The following is a 21,160-nucleotide window of genomic DNA, read 5'->3' as shown; positions in this document are numbered from 1 at the left end:
AAGATCAGGGAAATTGTTTAGGTCATGCAACATGGCAATTGCTAAATCAGTATAAATTTGGTCGGTAGATGCTACTAACAAATTATCTTTCTCACAGATTCTTAACTAAACTCACTACCATATAAGCAAGGCATGACACAAGCAAGGTGGCCACTTCATCAAGAAGAAATGCCAGACATTGAGAAGAAAACTCAAACTTTTACTGTGCGATATGATAAACAATCATGTGAGTCGCTTTACTTGTTTCCTTAGATTTTTAAGATTCTATTGCATAGTTGATGACTTCATTTTGTTTATGTTCATCAACTTAGAATATTGTATTTCTTGCAAGCTCTTAAATCTTCAATGACCTTCTTCAGCTCGGTCCACGGCGAAGGGAATTAGCCAGATGCCTCAATGCCTCATGCTTGGCCAATTTCTCCCCATGGACTCACTCCTCAGCTGCCTTCATCCGAGTCACCATAAAGAATGCCTCTTCCCATGCCGCCTCCCATGCGAAGGATCTCCATATCGTGAACTAGCTAGTTGATCTCGCTCTTGTTGAAGTTTATTCCCACGGGCCTTCTTATTACTCACTTTGAGTCATAACAATTTTTAAATTCTCTCCCATGCCAGCTACTTGGCTTCTCAGCCTTGCAGTTTCATTATGATCAACCACTCAGATATGGTCTCTCTCCTGTAGTCGACCCACCACTTGTATCCCAAGCATAAGGTATTCAGTATTCTAGAAGGTGGGTCTAGCTCATTTTGCATAGGTGTTGTTGCTCGACGAGATTAGTTTCCCTAGGTGGAGGGGCGAGAAGGAAGAGATTTTAACAAAATTAGTATCAAAATGATGATATTTTAACTAAAACAACACCAAAGTAATTTTTTTATTCTTAATTATTTTTAATTTTGTTTCATTTTATCTTGTAATTATCTATTAAAAAAGATAGAAATAATAAAAATAATTTTATTTTTTATTTTTATTAAAGTTCCTATAATTTTATAATTTTTTATTAATCTTCTTTTTTATTTTTTAAATTTTTTATTAAATTTCTAAAAAATGGATAAATATAGGAGAATATCATAAGTTTAATGATAAAAAAAATGAGTTTTTTAATATTATCGATTTTTGTATGAAATTTCTTAATAAAATAATTAAGTTTTTATTTTATTTTTTATTTGATTCAATTTAAATAAAAAAAATCAATTTTTTACTTTAATTTAAGATCGAACGACGAGAAAGATATTTTTGATATTAAATGTATTCTTTGATAAAATTAAAATTATAATGCATCTTTTCAGAATTTTAAAATTTTGAGTGCGTTTTTTGATAAAAAGTAGTTTAAAAATTCTAAAAAATATATATTTTTTGCGATTTTTAAAATTAGAAGTCAATCAGAAAAAATAATAATAAAGTAATTGAATTAAATTATTACTTTACTTTACGTATGCATATTATTTAGTTATTTTTGGCGGGTAGACGCGTCGCCAATGGCCGCGTGCTTGTCGGTTGGCGCATCGCGTCGCAGGCCGATGCGACTCCGGGTCTCTCAGTTGATGACGTCATGCCCGACGGCCGATCGATGCGAATTGATGGAGGGTCCAGTGGTACCCGACTCGGGTCTCTCCGTCGCACGCTCGCTCGCCTCCTTTAATGCCTCCTCTGCCTCGGTTTCGATCTCTCCTCGCGAGGAAAAAGGGGGAAAAGTTGAGAGATCTTTCGGAGTTTCCTCTTCCGGGTCCCCACAAGCTCCTCTCAGGTCCTCTCTCTCCTCCAACGCGCCCGCGGGGCATGAAGCCTCTTCGTTCTCCTCTTGATCTAATTTGTCGCTTTGTGGTTTCGTGGAGTAGCTTCTTCTGATGGCAAGGTACTAAGCTTCTTGTTTTCTGGTGTCTTTTTTCCCCCTTGACTCAAGCTGTTGTCTGATTAGTTTAGAAAGGGATCTGCTTTAGGCGGTTCAGTTTTCTAAAGAGATCGTTTTGAATCTCGTTTGCTTAGGGTGATCGTTTGTCTGATTAGTATAGCAATTTATATGCTTCTTTAAGATATGAATATATGAATCGGGGTATGGTTGGGGCGGTTGTTTGACTTATTGTGTTTTTGGTAGTTCCTGATGGAGGAAATTGATGGGGATTCGGATTAGAATACCTTTGTATATTGGTCGGAGGCATTTTTTTTGCACCTTTCTAGGGCCATAAAAAGGAATTTTTGGATGATCTCCTTTGTGGCAATTATGTAGTTGGAAGTGGATTTACTGTTTGATTAATTGTCATGCAGCTGGAGTATTATGATATTTAAATTATTTTCTAGTTTCGTAAAACATTAAGGAATACTGTCTTTAGAAAGTCAAGAACAAAATTTTGAAATTTATATTCTCTGCGGCATCAATTGCATTTCTTTTCACTCACTATCAAATATTTAGCTGTAGAATTGTTTTGAACACCAATATGCTATCACTTGAAATGAGACCACGCCAACTTGCCATATCCTTTATCTTTGTTATTATAGCTTGCTAGAGTTGTGAGATGTAAAGTTAGTCTTATTTGGCATATTCATATATGATAGGATAGTGAAACCCTATATGATAATGTTGGAGGGGCTTTATCTTTCCTTTAAGCATTAGCGTCACTGAGGGAGTTGACAAATTTTCCTTGTAATTTGATGTTTAACTTCTGTTTTCTTTTATCATGGCTACAGTTCTTTGTGTGCTCAAAGAATAGGCTTCAATCTCAACATCTTTTTGTTACCTATAGACAAGCATCATATATATACTGATGATTCAGAGTTGTGAAACTGTATCTCTAAATGTATATTTTTAATATCAATCTTAAATTTCAGTCATGCAACCTTGCCACCTCACTTCAGTCATGTATCTTTAAGTGGATTCTTGATATCTATCTCAACATCTTTTTTTCTTTAAGCATTCTGTTTCTACCTTTGTACCCTTGTCATCACACTTCTGATATTCCTTTCTAACCTTGTTTCATCGTTTGTCTTATTTATTTAATATTCACCTTCCTCATCCCTAAGATACTAACTATATTGCTACCTTGCATCTTATTTTCCCTGTTCTACTTTTTAACATTGACTTATGCTCTCTCTTATTATCGGTACTACTAGCATAGGAAGACACCTCAAAAAATGGGTAGCCCAGTCAGCTGTGCCAATCCTGGTGGATGCAATATGTACCTAAACTCAATTCTAAATTTCCAATTTCATTATTTGAATATCTGGGTGTATCCTAAGGTGATGACTTTACATTTATTCACCTAAAAAAAAATCAATTAATTGTTTATGCAATATCATCAAGAAGCTAAATACCCAACTATTTTCCTATGTTTCAACTTTCAACATAATTTTCATGATTCTTGCATTTCTTCTTTTTTTTCTCAGAATTTGATGTGTTGAGTGAAATTATTTCTTTTCAGTTGTTTCATGATATTTAATTTACAAAATGTCCACCGTTATGTCTGCCTAATATCTGTCGCAGGTCCATGTTGTAACCAATGACCTATTATCACTTTTCGAGCGACATAAGATTTAAAAACTCATGAGTAAAAGTAGATACCATTTTTCTTTTCCTCCTTTAGATTGGTAAATGCCAATTGTTTTCCATTGTGCACCCAATTGCTTACTTTGGAAATCTTCTGTGATTTTGTTCCTTATAACTTACAAGACGTAAGAAATAGAGGGAAGTATAAAAGGTTATGTTCATCAAAGCTTCGTATAGTTTTGTGCAAAGAAGCATATGTAGGATCAGAGAAAGCGCTAAAGGAGGGGAGGGGGGAATAGTACGTGTTGCTTTTTTCCGTTTAAAACTTATTTTCTTGTTTTCAAAGTAGGCAGTGGAAATAGTAAAACACATGCACAAAAGACACTTTTATTTTTACTTTATTCATAGCCTCTGACTGCTACTCCAAGACCCGCAATTGTTGATCACTTTCGATGGACAATTCACTATTAATCTCTTTGTCAAACAGAGAAAGACTCATCTTTACAAAAATGAGCAACAGTAATATGTTTACCGTTCCTTTTAATTTAAAGCACGAAGACGATAAAGTAAAAAAAATGTGCCGACAAAAATAACAATTTGAAACTTAACATAGTTGTCAAATCAGTAGTGCAGTGTAGCGTCGCCATTTTGGAGCAAGGCGAAAGCAAGAGCACTTGAGAATTGATTATCAAGCCTCGAGTTGAGGCCTTCTTTTATAGACCCGGATCGATCTACCAATCCGCTTGATCGGTATACCGATCACCTTGAAAATCAGATCCAGATACAGTTGATCGATCTACCGAACCCCAGGATCGATCTGCCAATCCAGCCTTCCTCTAATCCTCTTCCGTCACATCAGTTGATCGATGATGATCTTCTGTCACGTCAGCACCGTGGGCCTTATCCTTGATCATGCCTTCTGCCACGTTAGCTGGTCAAAGTCAATCTCCTCTCCACGTCAGCAAGATCATCTTTATTTTATGCCACGTCAACCATCTGAGACTTATCCAATCCACGTCGGATGTCATGTCAGCACACAAGACAACTCAACTGACACTTCGGCATTCAGTGGACCAAACCAACCTTTCGGTCTACCGATCAGATCGATCGATCTATCGATCCTTACAAAACAGAATTAGCACAAAAGTATGATAGTTAAGTAAAGTCTGACAATTGTCTAACTGCCCGATCTCGACTTCGGAATTCGAGTGAACCTTTTGGTCAGATCATCGCCTAAGGCTGCCCCCATAACGAGGACTCGTTCTTATCCGTTTTCTTTTTCAGAAGGACCACTTCACTCTAGGAGCTTACCTCAACTTACTTGTTGGCTAAATCCTTGGTCCTCCAGACCCGTTTGGGCTTTTTCTATTTAGCATCCGATCACTTGACCCCCAGGACTTTCTGACTGGATCTCTAGTCCTCACTAACCCATTAAGTCCATCCTACTAGATGTTCAGTCCCATCTAGACTTAGCCGCTTAGTATCTTTGATCTGTTAAGACTTTCTTGCCTAGTATCTAGTCCAGTTGACCTACTAGAGCTTTTACTTGCCTAGTATCCAGTCAATTTGGCCTACTAGAACTTTTTTAGTTGAGCTGCCTGCATAATGATGAGGTTGTTAGATCACAAATAGACTTAACTTTGAGCCTTTGCCAATATCAAAATTCAGACGATTAACTAGTGCTTCTTGCACCAACAGTATAATTGTAATTTGATATATATTTTGGTAGGTCCTTGCAATTTCTATAAATCCTTAATTTATATACATCTCAAACCTATTTGTATCCATGTATTTTAACTACTTGGCACGATCCTTTTAAGAGATTCTGTCAGTATTTTGGGCTTGTTAATGCTTGGTGGTCTTCAAACAATTGTGAGAATACTTTTTGACAACTACTTGGAGCTCCGATTAATAAATTCTCAAACATCTTCCAACTTTGCACTTCAGTTCTTTACTTGTAATGTCTATAAGTATTATTTTCCTTTTTTTGGTTTTTGAATCTCTATCTTTTACTACTGCAGCTTGAATTGTTATCCATCACTCTTGTCAAATAATCAATTCAGTAAGAGAAGCTAATAGGTTTTGGCAATAGAGTTACTTCTTCAACAATGCCAACACTTTCTATTGGCACATGCTCCGTACTCTAGTTCCCCTTTGCTTATAGAGCTTCAGTTGTAAACTGATAAATTATGGACAGAGCAGACACATCAGGCTTTGTTAGCGGTGGAAGTTGCAAATTGACATTCCATGATTATTTTCATTTCACTTACTCTGTTCTTATAGTGAAAACTTCAACAATGAACTAAAAGGATAGATAGTTTGGTGTCCTCTGCCTCTTGGGCTTCCTTCTACAGCATATTGTCATTCAAGCGAGCCTCAATTTGCAACTTCTCTGTTTCTGGATATGGTGGATCTCGACATGACAGATCTATCGAATAGAAAACAACCTTTCATGAGTCTCTTACTGCGTGAAGCAGGAAATTCTGTGAGAGCTGACACAAATGTTTGCTTGGGTGATACTACATTGCGCTTGAACTCAAGCTATGAAACCGGCACAACTGTTGCATCAAAAAATTGTCCGAGTAATAACAATCTTTGTACTCCAGATGATGGTTGTGGTTTGGTTCTTGGACTTGGTCCAACTCCAGCTTTTTATAATTCAAGGTTTGGCATTGTAGGTGGAGTAAATATAACACACGAACCTGCCACTTTTAGCCAATGCCCAGGCTTGCAAACTGATAGTGACATGTTAGAACTTGGACTTTCAAGAAGAAATGTTGATGGATTAGTAGGCACGGTGAGTAACAGTAATCTTTCTTCTAAACCCAAGCAAGCACATACTGAAAAACATAACATAATTCCAATTGTTGATGAGAGCTCAACGTCAGCTAAGAGAAACCCAGGTGGCTATATGCCAGCTCTTCTGTTTGCCCCAAGGTTGATGATTTCTAATGGTACTGGAGATGCTTCATTGTTCAATGATGCATTGAACTTGGAAGCTGTTTCAGTGACTAATCATCATGGCCAACATGAGCTTCACCAGACAATTGAGCATTTTTCTGCACCTGACTCATCTGCTGGTACTATTTCAGCCTCTCCTACTGTTGCTCAGAGAACTAATCATCTTAAGAAATGCATGTTCGAGGGTTGTTTTAAGGGTGCAAGGGGAGCATCAGGCTTCTGCATTGGCCATGGAGGTGGACAGAGGTGCCAAAGATCTGGGTGCAACAAGGGTGCTGAGAGTAAGACGGCTTTCTGCAAATCACATGGAGGAGGCAGGAGATGCCAGACACTTGGATGCACCAAGAGTGCTGAGGGTAAGACTGATTTCTGCATTGCTCATGGAGGTGGGCACCGTTGCACTAATCCGGGATGTTCTAAAGCAGCACGAGGTAAGTCAGGTTTGTGCATCAAGCATGGAGGGGGAAAGAGATGCACAGCTAAGGGGTGTACTAGAAGTGCTGAAGGCCATCCAGGATTGTGCATCTCCCATGGTGGAGGGCGTAGGTGTCGATATCCTGATTGTAACAAAGGTGCACAGGGGAGTACCACGTACTGCAAAGCTCATGGTGGTGGACGACGATGCATATTTCAGGGTTGCAGTAAAGGTGCTGAGGGGAGCACACCTCTTTGTAAGGGGCATGGTGGCGGCAAGCGATGCCTTTTTGAAGGAGGTGGGGTATGCCCAAAAAGTGTTCATGGTGGGACCCAATTTTGTGTAGCTCACGGAGGGGGTAAAAGGTGTGTTGTTCCTGGTTGCACTAAGAGTGCTCGTGGCCGCACTGATTGTTGTGTGCGCCATGGTGGGGGAAAAAGATGCCACTTTGAGGGATGTGATAAGAGTGCACAGGGGAGGACAGACTTCTGCAAAGCTCATGGTGGAGGAAAGCGGTGCACATGGGCTTTGGGCTGTGACAAGTTTGCAAGGGGAAAAAATGGACTATGTGCAGCTCATAGTACCATTATGGCTGCCCAGCAGGAGAGTGAAGCTGGAAATACTGGAGGAATGATTGGTCCACACCTCTTTGAGGGTATTGTGTCAGCATCTATCACAGCTGGAAGCAGCATTGACAACAACTATCCATCTGCTGGCCGTAGTTCTGTTTCTGACTGTGTCGAGTCACAATCAAATGGTAGGCTGAAGCATGTTAACATTCCGCCCCAGGTTCTGGTTCCCATGTCTATGCAATCCCCTTCGTCGTTGTCATTTGGTTTTGGTGGTGGTGTTGGGGAGAGCCAAGAGAAGGGCTTCAAATTCAAGGTTCCCGATGGAAGGGTTCATGGAGGGAATTTGTTATCTCTACTTGGAGGTAGCTTCAAGAATGCTGTTGATGCTAAGTTGGATTGATATGCTTGCTGATGGGAAGTCAAGTAGCCCATCAGTATACCTGCCAAGGAGGCTTAATAAAGGATTGTACTGGATACACTGCTACAATATATAGCTATTTATGGTTTTGCATTTGAGTCTAATTGTTCCTGGCAAGACAATGATTTTGCATCCTGTGCCTTGATGCAACAGGTTGGTAAGTCTTCAACATTTTGTTTGGTCTATTCAGTACGTGTATATTTGTTTTTTTCCTTTTCAGTTGTGAGTTAGAAATTATATGCTCAATATATTTTTCTCTAGAATTGAGACTTAAAATTCCTCATTTCATGTGGAATGTTTGGACTTGAGAATCTACATGATCAGTTTGTCTTTCAAGCATATGGATTTTGTGACAGATATACTCTTGAACTTGTTGAAGTTTCTAACTTCACATATTTGATAAATTGTCTGTTCGTGTTGATTTTAAGGGATACATTCTTGGTAGAATGCAATTTATGTCAGGTTTATGAAGCCCAGTACTCATCTAACTAATATCATCAATATTCTAAGAATTAAGCTACTAAACTGAATCGGCAGCCATGTGTAGGGTGTTGATATACATATGGATCCTTCTCTAGCAATTTGTCTGTTTGTCCTGTTCTTTCTTTCCTTTTCTACTGGGATTAACCTCTTAGTTTAGCTGGAAATTGCAAGTTTTTACAGATTTTGTTTTTTGGAAATTGGGTGTTACAAATTTTACTGATAAGTAGGTATACAAATTTGATTCTAATGGATTGCACATCTCAACAATAAGCTCACTTAGAATGAACCTGATGACGACTTTCAATCTGTAGAACAATTGAATGGTGACTAAGATTTGTATATCTCACATTTGGAAATTACCATTCCATAGGACAAAATTTGCCACTGGATTGTGTATTAATGATCTTTGCTAATTTTCCATTATGATTTAAGATCGCATTTATATGACCAAGAACCTGGGACTTGCACCTGAGAGAGTTAAACCATATCATTTAGATCAGTTAAAATTAAGATCCGGTGTCCTCTCTGTGGACCACACACCAAAGAGAGGTCCATCTCCTTCCTCTCCTTCCAGTTAGCCGACGACTATGAAGATGGAGAGGGGTGGCAAAGGACAGACAAGCTTAGTCAAGTGAGAAATGAGGTAGAAAAATAGTGCAAGAAGCTGAGCAAGATGAGAATCTGGTAATTATTTCACCAATATTCTTATATTATTATTATGCATTTTGTTTGAAGTAATTATATTCATATTATGTTTATCAAATACCATTTCATGATCAAATGCTTAGAGAAACCCGGAAAAAACTATAGAAAATCAAATCAGTAACACCTCTTTTAATGTATCATAATAATCACATTACTCGCATTAGCATTTACCATCTAATCTAATGCCAATCCTCCATCAAACACACTTAAAATTACTAGTCGAAATGAACTAGCTATTTCCCTTCTTAGTGTACCAGAGGTGCCTGCGGATATGATGGCAATGGGGATCCAACTGCTGCTGCGTGCGACGACAGAAGGTTACAATTCATGGGCGATTTGGCGATGACATTGGCAGTCTTATACCGATCTTCCGGCAGGGGAAAGACGGCGGACTTGGGATCTTGCAGTTGCTCCAGCAAGGCCAACACATCAGACATCCGAGGACGGAGTTTGGCATCATGTGAGATGCATTGCAAAGCAAGCATCGAAACTGCATGGGCTCCTTTCTTCAGGTACTGGCCTTCCAGCCTTGTGTCCATGATCCGGTATAGTTTCCGCTTGTCCCCCAAACAAGGCTTTGCCCAGTCGACGAGGTTCTGCTCGATGCCCATCTTTGATTCGTTAATGGCCCGGCGTCCAGACAACAGCTCCAACAATACGACTCCAAAACTGTACACATCTGCTTTCACTGAGAGTCTACCTGCAAATATTGAAGTTGCAACTAGTGATTGAACAACTGAAGATATCTGATTTAAACGACATTTTAATCAAAAATCCAAACAAACCTGTAGCAATATATTCAGGAGCTGCATAACCACGAGTGCCGATGACTTGAGTCGATACGTGTGTTTTATCTCCAGTCGGTCCAGCTTTTGCCAAGCCAAAATCTGATAGCTTCACGTTAAACTCCTACATCATAGGTAACGAAAAAAACTTAGTAAAACACTTGTTTTATCTCCCAACCTTACAAACTATTCATGTCGATATACCGAGTCAAGGAGAATATTTGATGCCTTAAAATCTCGATATATAACTTGAGATTCAGCATCATGCAAAAAAGTGAGTCCTCTAGCAGCTCCAATTGCAACCTTGATCCTAGTCGCCCAAGGTAGCGGCCGAGCACCTCCTAGAAGAAGCATCCATGAAAACAATGTCAGACCAGATTTGTCATCAGTTTCATGCTGATAATTGACAGGAATTATGGTTAATCTAAAACAAGAACAATATCCAAGTATCATGACATTATCTATATACATAGACAGTGCACTGCTTGCGTACTTCTAAACAGGTGATTTTCCAAGCTGCCTTTCGACATGAACTCATAGACGAGAAGTTTATTGTCCCCCTCTGAACAATAACCGATGAGCTTAACCAAATTCGGGTGGTGAAGCTGGCCTAGGTAATCAACCTCTGTCTGCAACCATTTGATAGCAATGGCAAGAAAAAACAAAGATTTTAAGCAAAGGGAAGAAGACAAAGTAGGAGGAGGAGACGAACCAGCCATTCCTTGTGGCCTTGGAAACTTTGAGGTTTGAGCTTCTTGACAGCAACAACCATTCCACAGCCTGGCTTTGAAGCAGAGTACGTTTGCTCATCGATCCAACCTTTGTAAACGTAACCAAATCCTCCTTCTCCAAGTAGATTGTCGAGTCGAAAGTTCCTGGTGGCATTCCTCAATTCGTTGAATGTGAAATTCTTCAACTGTGAGGATGATAATATTTCACCTTCAGATCTTGGCGTAGGAAGAGTCATGCTGCTCGGTTTATCACTAAAGGATTGTCCAGAATGAGTCGAGGGGATTGAGTATGCTGTCCGACTCGAGGAGACTGAGAACAAACTTCTCTTGCTGCTGGCAGCTTTTGAAGAATCTGTTCATCGTGAAGGATGGGGAAAATAAGAAGAACAACTCAGAAAAGAATGTGGATCAAACAAGGGAAATCCTCTTTTATTACAGCACAAAGAGCAGAAAATAATATTATAGACATCTACGAAATAACTGCTTCTGATGATGTTGATTTATCCAGCTAATTTAAAGCTTTTAATTGAGAAAAAAGTTTCACCAGTTGAATCATGGAATCCTTTGAAGATGGAAAACAAATGGGGGAGATCAAATTTTGCTCCCTATGTCAAAAAAGGAACCTTTGTATAATAACTACGACAAAACTCCAAGTCTGATCGAACAGCTTTTCACTCCAGAAAGCTGCTTAAAGCCATAAAGGATCCCTTCCTTGAATCAAAATCAGAAATTGAATACGAGAAGCAACGACTAAGGAAGAAATTCAAAGAAGGAGGAAAAACCAAGGTGATCACCAGAAATTTAAACAAAAAAAAAAAACCCTGCAAAATCAAGGAAAACTACATCTCCCGAAAAAGAAAAAGAAAAGACTCACACGAGGCATCTCGCTGGGAGTGGGCGCTCTCGACCGGAGGCGAATGGTTCACGCAGTTTCCCATCTCCTCCTTCCTCCTCGAACAGAAGGAATCACCCACGCATCCACAAAACCTCTAGCTTCAGCAAGAAAAAGCACGAGACAGGGGACGGAGAGGTCGGCCTCTTCCTCCCAACCCCCCTTCTCCGCAGTGAATCGGAAGCGGAAGCGTGAGCGGAGGAGCGCGTGAGGGCGGATGGCGTTTCTATAGCGATCGGAGTGGCGACGGGGAGGCGAAGCAGGAAGAAGAAGAAGAAGAGCGAGACGGGTTTCGTGGCAGCGTTACGGAGGCCGATACGCTATCCCCGTTATATCAAGGTGGGTCCGTCCAGCCTTGGTTTGATTTTTCCCATTTCGAAAGCGACATGGAATTTTGTTTTGGGAGCTTTTTAATCTGGGTGAAATTAAAAAAAAAAAGGTGCTAGGGACGTTTCTTTTTAAATAATAATAATAATAATAATAATAATAATAAAACATCATCGTATATTTTTTCCATTTTAAAAATATCTTTATACTTATACAGTTGTGTTACCTATGCAATATATATATATATTAAAATAAATCAATTTAAGTTCATAAATATTTTTATATTAAGTTTTTTATTAACTTGATGAAATTTATTTAACTTAATTAAATCAATTAAAAATCATTTGAAATTAGGGTAAAAATTAAGATGATGTTTTTTTTAATTGTAAAAGGAGCATGTCATATTTATTTTAAATCAAAAAGATATTGTTAGATGTTATTCAATCGTGTATAATTATTCAAATATTTTTTAATATTATTCTATATTATTTAGTACTATTATCTCTCATCTAAATTCTAAATTTTAATTTCTAGATCAGTCTAAATTTAAAGTTGAATTTATATTGTAACAATTACAAAATTATAATACAACGTATCCAACTAATTTAAGATTTAAATTGAAGATAATAATACTAAAGGTCATTTAAATAAATGTATCAAATAGAATAGTGAGGTAGGATATTCTTTCGATTAAAATAAATATGAAACACCTACTATTAAAAAAATGTTATCTTGATTTTTACCCTTCAAATTATTATAAAAGTTATTTAACAATTGCTACTAAGCGTAGCACATTATTTAATATACAATTTTAAGTAATTTTTATTAAATTTAAGTAATTTTAATTAAATGGATAAAAAATTATATAAAAGTATTTTATAATATTTTGGAATAAAAAATATAATGGGATTATTTTTGCAAAAAAAAATTTAACAAAAATAATAATTAGACTTTAATGAAAATAACAAAAAACGGTCTTTTAATTTTTACCCTTCTAATATTACACTCTTTACTATTTCAATTTTCTATAGAATTATTTATTTATTTATTATTTTAAGATTCTCATATTATTTTTATTATTATAGTTTATCCAACAAATTTGAAAATTCAATTTTCACTCTAAAATATTATTTTTCTTTTTTTTAATTTAAAATTTTTTCATAGGAATCTAAAATGAATTTTAATTTATGTTTAGAGGCTTCTTATGCATTAAATAATTTTGAGTGGACTTAATGGACAGTGCAGGACTATACGTCAGTAGAATATTTTTTTCCTTTTTTTTATTTGAGATTAATTTATTTAAAATTTAAGAATAAATAGCAATATTCTATATATGCGACGCACAGTACCCGATTGTGCTTTCATAGATTTTTTTTTTCTTTTTTTTTAATTTACAATTAATGCTTTACCTTTAAGATTTAGAAATGATCGTGGTGGACGTATAATATTATTGATATGATAGTTAGGGGTTGATCCCTTGGAAGTGATGACCTACATTTTTAACTTCTATCGGATCTAATTTTTTTTAGAATTTAGAAATTGATTTATAATATTAAGTAAAAAAATTAAAATAAAAAATATTTAATATTATAATCTAACTTTTAAACTCCAAAGTTTTCGACTATAGGTCAAAAGAATTTTTTTCTTTATTTATTTATTTTATTTGAGATTAAATCATTTAAGATTTTATTTTTAAGATTTAGAATTAAATAGTGATATCATGTATAATGGACGATGCGCGATTGTGTATTGGTAGGATTATTTTATTATTTTATTTTTATTTATTTTTCCCCACCCTTTGCATTATTTTTGATCAATTTCCATGAGCATTTTTTATAGATAATTTAAGTATTCAAGTTTCGTCCAATTAATTTTAGAGACATATGACTTTCTTTTAATTTATTCATCAAATAAATTTAAAATATAATTTATAAACATATCAATTTTCAAAATAATACTCTTATTTATTTCTCACTGTATCAAATCTGTGGAAGCTTCCATGAAATGGTTGAATAAATAATTTAATGACCGATGAAATTAAATTGGTGACAACGATGCTCAAAATAATACTCTTATTTATTTCTCCACTGTATCAAATCTGTGGTTTGTCCTGGAATCTCTTCCCTGCAGATTTTTTTGTGTGAATTTTTAAAATAAAACTTTAAAATGCTAAAAGTGAAGGTTAAAGAAACATTTAAGAAAACAAGAAGACTGAGAAAAGACTAGTGTTTGATTCTAGTTCAATTGATTTTCTGATTCTGAAAGTACTGAGGAAAAAAAGAAAGAAAGAAAGAAAGAAAGAAAAGGGAGAATGATTGGCCTTTCAAAATCAAAGGATGGAGGAAGTAGCTTGCAAGCAATATGAGCATCAAATCAAGGCACCCACAAAGAATCTTCTACCTAATGCACGCCGAGCAGAAGAAAAGAGGAGGAGAGTCGCCCGGGACAAGGACGGGGATAAGATACCCCTCCCCTCTCCTTTTAATTTTGCATTGCATTGCATTATGATAGTCCACTTTACTTCACTTCACTTCAGATGCGTTTTTGACTAAAATTGTAAAACACGGTGATTGAATATTATCCAAATACTTAACAACAATTTCTAAATTCTTTAAATTTTTATCCTATTTTTTTATAATTTAAATATTTAATTTTTACAATCTAACTAATTTTGAAAGTGACTTATCCGATCTTAAAAAAATTTTCTATGGATTAAAAAAATAAATCGAAAGTCACTCATAAAATCAATCCAGATGGTTAATATTCTTAGAAAATGATATTTTGAAGGTTTTTTTTTTTTTTGAACGAGAGAGAGAGACAGAATTCCTACTTTCGGGTCTCCTAGTCTCTGTAAGAGGAGTCTTTGTTGGTTGTGTTTGTGACTAGGAAGCAAACAAGAGGCTGTCAATTTCCATGACGTTGCTTCCCATCTGCAATGGAAGAAATATCAGGGCTTGTTTGATGATTAGGACAGCAACCTGTTCATAAGGGCAATGAGATAGCCCAGAAGATGGTGATTTTGACAGGGCCCAGATAACCACCATCATATATATTTTTAGTCCAGTCCAATATATCTAATCATTCTATCACCAATAATTGTCTGATCTTGTGGCTGCCAGCACGCTATGAAGATTACAAAAATATGATGAATGAGAACAAAAATGAACTAGTGTTTTCGGATGTACGATGACACAAGAGACAAGAACAACATCATTAATCCTTCAGAAGATCACAAATGACTGAGAAAAAGAGTCAAAAGATACTTAAATCACTTAAACAATTTCTGAATGCTTTTGCAAAGCTAAAAATTCTTCAGAGATACAGGAAAGAGATGAGAATGGGAGGTAAGACAAGGAAAGGGACACCTGATTAGTTTATCTTTTACCGACTTTTCAAAGAATAAAATCAATAAGAATGAGATGCTTATTTCTAGAGAAAAGAATTAACAAAAGTTTTTTAAAAAACATACTCTTCCATTGTTCTAGGGCTTGTCAAATCTGATAAGTTCATTTATCTGCTCAACCTATAGGCCAGTTAGTTACTTACCAACCCATTAGCTCATCTCATTCATTTACTTCACTGGACTTAATTCACTTCTAATATATTTATGATCTGGAGGGTTAAATAAAATATATATATATATATATATATATATATATATAGAACTGATCTGCCGCGCGACGAACGCCGCGCGACGCCGTGCGCGACAGCCGACCTCCTTCCGTTCATCGCCGCCGTTCTTCGTCGTCCGATCACCGTTGGCCGCAATCCCGGACTCGTTGGAAGCGCAACTCGACGGCGCACACATCGGCACCGGATTCCGGCCGGATTGGGCCGAAATCCGGCCGAAATTCCGGCCGAAACAGGGCAGACACGGTGGCGACCGCTTTCGCCGGAAATCGGCCGGATTCCGGCGGAATCACGGCCGGTGATTCGGCCGGAATCCGGCCGATTTCAGCCGGAATCGGCCAACAGTAGCTGTTGGTCGATTCCGGCCGAAATTCGGCCGGATTCCATATATATATATATATATATATATATATATATATATACAGGAATGATACCCTGCCCGAACAGTTTGCGCGATCCGTCCGCGACATCTGACGTGGCGAGGAGTTTCACTGTTCAGCTCCGTGGACAGCGTGGCGATTGCAAAAGCCGAAATTTCATCCCGCGTTTTCCAAAATCCCAAAATCGCGCGGCTGAATCTTCATCTGCTCCACGGCGTCGGGCGAAAATCGCGATTGGATCCCTACCTTCCGTAGCCGGTACCAGACGCCGCGAGAAGCCGCCGCCGCCACACAACGTCTGCGAGCCGTCGGCGTCCATTCTCCGCGAGAAGACGCCGCCCCCCGTGCCTTCGTCGGCCGACTCGTCTTCGAACTTCCCTACCTTCCGTAGCCGGTAGCAGACGCAGCGCCCCCGCGAGACAATCGCTGCGAGCAGTCGGCGTCCATTCCCCGGAGAAGAAGCCGCTGCCCGTGCCTTCGTCGGCTCCTCTTCTAGAAAATTAGTATGTTGTGTTTCTATAAGAAAATAGAGTGAATTTAATTTAACTGTTTTGTCATCTTATCTTGTTTATGTATATTTGACTTAAAATATTGTTATTACTATATGGTAATATGCAGAGGGTCAGTTAAACTGAATCTGAAATTTCCCAACAATGGAAGGAAATCATGGTAATGATGATCTATATACTCCTGAAGTGGCAGATGATCGAAAGCCAAAAAATGGGATGGAATTCACATCACTAGAGGAGGCATTTGCATTTTACAACCAATATGCAAGAGAAGCCGGATTTAGTGCAAGGATTAATAATAGCAAGAGAGATAGGGTGACAAATGAAGTAATTTGGAAAACATTTGTATGCTTTAAACAAGGACTTACTGATGATCAACGGAATAAACAGACAAAAGGTGAAGGTGTTCAACAAAGAAAGGAAAGACAACGTGGCGAAGTTAGAACTGGATGTAAGTCAATGATTTCACTTGTAAAGAACCAAACTGGATCTAATTGGAAGGTCGCTACGTTCGTGGAAAGTCATAATCATCCACTGTCAACTCCCTCAAAGGTCCATTTATTACGCTCACATCGTAATGTTTCAGCCGCAAAAAAGAAATTGACACAACAGTTTTCAGAGGCCAATGTGCCAACTTGTCAACAAATGCGAATATTGGAGATAGAGTATGGGGGGCCTGAGCTAGTAGGTTGCACAGAAAGAGATATTAGAAACTATGAGCAGGAGCTAAGAGAAAAAGAAAAAGGTATTGATGCCGAAACACTAATTGAGCTATTTGCATGTGAAAAAGAGAAGAATTGTGGTTTTTTCTATGAATATGAGACTGATTCAGATAAAAGATTTAATAGATGTTTTTGGGCAGATCATGTCTCAAGGAGGGCATATAGTGTATTTGGTGATGTGGTTGTATTTGATACAACATATAACACCAATAAATATGGATTGATTTTTGCACCATTTGTAGGAGTTAATCATCATCATCAAACAATTATATTTGGTTGCGGGTTTTTAAGTGATGAGAAAGCTGATTCTTTTGTTTGGCTACTTAAAACCTTCATTGAAGCTATGCCCAATGGTGCACCTAAAGTTATCATCACAGATCAAGATCCTGCTATGACAAAGGCCATTGCACAAGTTTTTCCTCAGACAATCCATCGATATTGTTTGTGGCACATACTGAATAAATTCTCAGAGAAATTAGGCGCTGTGATTTTCCATGACAACTATCAAAGCATAAAGAATGCAATAAAAAATTCGACAACACCTGATGAATTTGAGAATTCATGGAAAGAAGTTCTCAAGGTTGGTAACCTGGAGAAAAATGAGTGGTTGTCTTTGATGTACGAATTGCGACACAAGTGGGTGCCTGCATATTTCAAACATGTATTTTGTGCTGGAATGTCAAGTAGTCAAAGATCTGAAAGCTCACATTCATTTTTCAAAACGTATATCTCAAATAAGAACTCATTGATGGATTTTATCACCCGTTTCAATAGAGCCCTAAGACATCAAAGACACAATGAGTTAATTGCTGACCATGTTGATATCAATGAGCATCCAAGGACTAAGACACCCTTTCCAATGGAAACTCAAATGGCTAGAGTGTATACAAAAAATAAATGGATGGAGTTTCAAAGTGAAATGAGTGAGAGTCATTGTTATTATGTGCAACCGATATCTATAGGAGTTGATTTGTCAGTTTACAATGTGATGAAATTTCAAAGTTCTTCTTCCTCCAAACCAAGGCTCCTCACGCATGACATCCAGGAAGACTACATATCTTGTAGTTGTAAGAAATTTGAGTTTGATGGCATTCCATGCAGGCATATGTTAGCTTTTTTCCGCATCAACCAAGTGTTTCATTTGCCTGAGAAGTATATACTTAAACGATGGACAAAAGATGCAAAGGTTGGAGTAATATTTCCTGTGGGAGAGCAAAATATCAGTGATGATCCGGAAAGAAATTTGATATCAAGGCACTCCCAGTTGTCCTACAAAGCGTCAGTAGTAATTGATGATGCATCTTTGACTGAAGAGGGGACAAATATATTGAAGGAACAATTGGAATATGTACACAACATAATTCAAGATCTGAATATTAGTAAAAAATGCAATAATGTAAGTCAAAGGAAGACATCTACAGATGGAACTCGTGATATTATTGACCCATCTTCAGTAAGAACAAAAGGATGCGGGAAAAGATTGAAATCATCAAAAGAAAAGTCAATCCCCAAGTCCCGATTATGCCATGGATGTGGCCATCGAGGTGTGTCACATGACAAGCGAAACTGCCCACTTTTACAACAAGGGTATGTATAGATTAATTATACAATTATATAATAATTTGACAATTAAATATTGTTAATTTAACGATGATGTGTTGATTGGCAGATCAAGTATAGATATTCATCATAATACGGATGAGGACACATATGAAGAAGATTTACCATCTGTGGCAGGTACTAACAGCGTTTAATTATAGAAAATTATAGTTGTTGATAAATTGTGAAATTAAAGTTAATAAATGCTTTGATTGTTACAGGTTCTAATAACTTGTAGGAGAAAATATTGTGTGTATCATATGGAGGAATTGTTGTCATGTGAATTTATGGTAAGACTAACTGAATTATCTTACACACAACAGTTTAGTTGTTATATGAATATGTAATAAAGGTCTTGTAGCTTGGTGCTCATGTATTTGTCACTAATATATAGAAAATTATCCAGTACTTGATACTCTGATGAGCAAGGTTGTCTACACAAAAATAAAGTAAGGTAAAATTTGAATCTTATCACACATTTATATCGTATGAAGATTTTTATTTAAAATACGTGACTAAGATTATCTTTTTCTGCAGTGCATGTGTAGGATATTGTCTGTTGTTGTTGGGGATTCAGATTTGCATCCAATTGGCTGGGGTTCGTGATGATCAGCTCAACCTGTTTGCAGATTGATCTGGAGTGGTGTGGAGATTCTGTATATGATGATCAGTTCATCCATTATGCAATGTTTCTCTGCTGTTGAATTGCGTAACTGAATATTGTTGAACTGTGAGGGATTTAATAAGTGTTGATGCGGGAAAATTGTATTGCATTCAGGATTTGGATATTGATGATTTGTTGTTGGAACTGAAAAATATATTGCATTTCAAGAAATGTTAATGATGATTTGTTGATGGAAGTGATCTTCTGTAGGATAATATCTTTGGTTGAAATGCATTGTGACATGTCATAGACATTATAGAGGTCAAGAGGAGCAAATAATATGTTTTGATAATCTGCATTAGAGGTCTATAAGACCATCAGCCGGTTTTCACAAAACAGGCTGATGGCTTATTTGAATTTAAAAAATTGAAAATGTTATATCCGCATGACTGAGGAAGTGGAAGGAACTCATTGGTGTAATCTGACACCAAGTATAATATATGTATAATTGAAAATAAAATTGGCACGCCATTTCACATGTTGGCACGAGTGGAAAAAATCGCTGCTTCCAACACGACGTATCGTAATGCATTCTGAGGTAACCAACACATTATAGAGTTGAAAAGGAGAAAAAATTTATGTTTTGATCATCTCCATTAGAGGTCTATAAGACCATCAGCCGGTTTTCCCCAAAACCGGCTGATGGCTTATTTAAATTTATAAAAATCAAAATTTATATCTACATGACTGAGGAAGTGGAAGGAACTCATTGGTGTCATGTGACACCAAGTATAATATATGTATAATTGAAAATAAAATTGGCACCCCACTTCACATGTCGGCACGAGCGGAAAAAATCGCTGCTGCCAACACGACGTATCGTAATGCATTCTGAGGTAACCAACACATTATAGAGTTGAAAAGGAGAAAAATTTATGTTTTGATCATCTCCATTGAGGTCTAGGTCTATAAGACCATCAGCCGGTTTTCCCCAAAACCGGCTGATGGCTTATTTAAATTTATAAAAATCAAAAATTTATATCTACATGACTGAGGAAGTGGAAGGAACTCATTGGTGTCATGTGACACCAAGTATAATATATGTATAATTGAAAATAAAATTGGCACCCCACTTCACATGTCGGCACGAGCGGAAAAAATCGCTGGTGCCAACACGACGTATCGTAATGCATTCTGAGGTAACCAACACATTATAGAGTTGAAAAGGAGGAAATTTTATGTTTTGATCATCTCCATTGGAGGTCTATAAGACCATCAGCCGGTTTTCCCCAAAACCGGCTGATGGCTTATTTAAGTGGGGTGGGAATTTTATTTTCAAATTTACATACATGATAACCATTGTACAAAGACACCAATGAGTTGTTTGGACTCCCTCAGTCATGGATATATTATATATTAATTTTTTTGCTATCAAATTAGCCATCAGCCGGTTTTGATCAAAACCGGCTGATGGACTTATTGACCTCTAATGACCATGATCAAAACATAAATTTTGCTCCTCTTGCACTCTATAATGTGTACATCAACTCAGAATGTATTACGATACATCGTGTTGGAAGCAACGAATTTTTCCGTTCGGGACCGACATGTGAAGTGGGGTGGGAATTTTATTTTCAAATTTACATACATGATAACCATTGTACAAAGACACCAATGAGTTGTTTGGACTCCCTCAGTCATGTATATATTAAATTTTATTTTTTTGCTATCAAATTAGCCATCAGCCGGTTTTGATCAAAACCGGCTGATGGACTTATTGACCTCTAATGACCATGATCAAAACATCCTTTTTGCTCCTATTTGCCTCTTTCTATAATGTGTACATAACTCAGAATGTATTACGATACATCGTGTTGGAAGCACCGAATTTTTCCGTTCGGGACCGACATGTGAAGTGGGGTGGGAATTTTATTTTCAATTATACACA

The 21,160-nt window shown here is 37.1% G+C and overlaps 3 protein-coding genes across 3 annotated transcripts; 2 read left to right on the top strand and 1 right to left on the bottom strand.

Moving 5' to 3' along the window:
• The first annotated feature begins 1,647 nt into the window (after positions 1–1,647).
• Positions 1,648–8,128, top strand: LOC141816940 (uncharacterized). Its single transcript, XM_074704662.1, has 2 exons — positions 1,648–1,853; positions 5,501–8,128. Exon 2 carries the CDS (start codon positions 5,884–5,886, stop codon positions 7,825–7,827), a length of 1,944 nt encoding a protein of 647 aa, XP_074560763.1. The 5' UTR covers positions 1,648–1,853; positions 5,501–5,883; the 3' UTR covers positions 7,828–8,128.
• A 1,005-nt stretch (positions 8,129–9,133) lies between these two features.
• LOC141816941 (putative serine/threonine-protein kinase PBL3) lies at positions 9,134–11,732 on the bottom strand. The gene is made up of 6 exons (XM_074704663.1): positions 11,424–11,732; positions 10,531–10,901; positions 10,312–10,447; positions 10,023–10,159; positions 9,819–9,942; positions 9,134–9,733 (listed from the first exon to the last, which is right to left on the bottom strand). The coding sequence occupies exons 1-6, from the start codon at positions 11,485–11,487 to the stop codon at positions 9,279–9,281; spliced, it is 1,287 nt and encodes a 428-aa protein (XP_074560764.1). The 5' UTR covers positions 11,488–11,732; the 3' UTR covers positions 9,134–9,278.
• Positions 11,733–16,488: 4,756 nt separating this feature from the next.
• LOC141816943 (protein FAR1-RELATED SEQUENCE 5-like) lies at positions 16,489–19,543 on the top strand. Its single transcript, XM_074704666.1, has 4 exons — positions 16,489–18,596; positions 18,679–18,898; positions 19,003–19,062; positions 19,146–19,543. Exons 1-2 carry the CDS (start codon positions 16,504–16,506, stop codon positions 18,761–18,763), a joined length of 2,178 nt encoding a protein of 725 aa, XP_074560767.1. The 5' UTR covers positions 16,489–16,503; the 3' UTR covers positions 18,764–18,898; positions 19,003–19,062; positions 19,146–19,543.
• Positions 19,544–21,160: the final 1,617 nt, after the last annotated feature.

Source organism: Curcuma longa, unplaced genomic scaffold (assembly GCF_044706935.1).
Source record: "Curcuma longa cultivar G26 ecotype Majalengka, Jawa Barat unplaced genomic scaffold, ITB_CL_G26_1.1 contig_18669, whole genome shotgun sequence".
NCBI classification, from domain to species: domain Eukaryota; kingdom Viridiplantae; phylum Streptophyta; class Magnoliopsida; order Zingiberales; family Zingiberaceae; genus Curcuma; species Curcuma longa.
The sequence above is the reverse complement of the archived record's forward strand: the minus strand, read 5'-3'. Positions and strand labels throughout refer to the sequence as shown.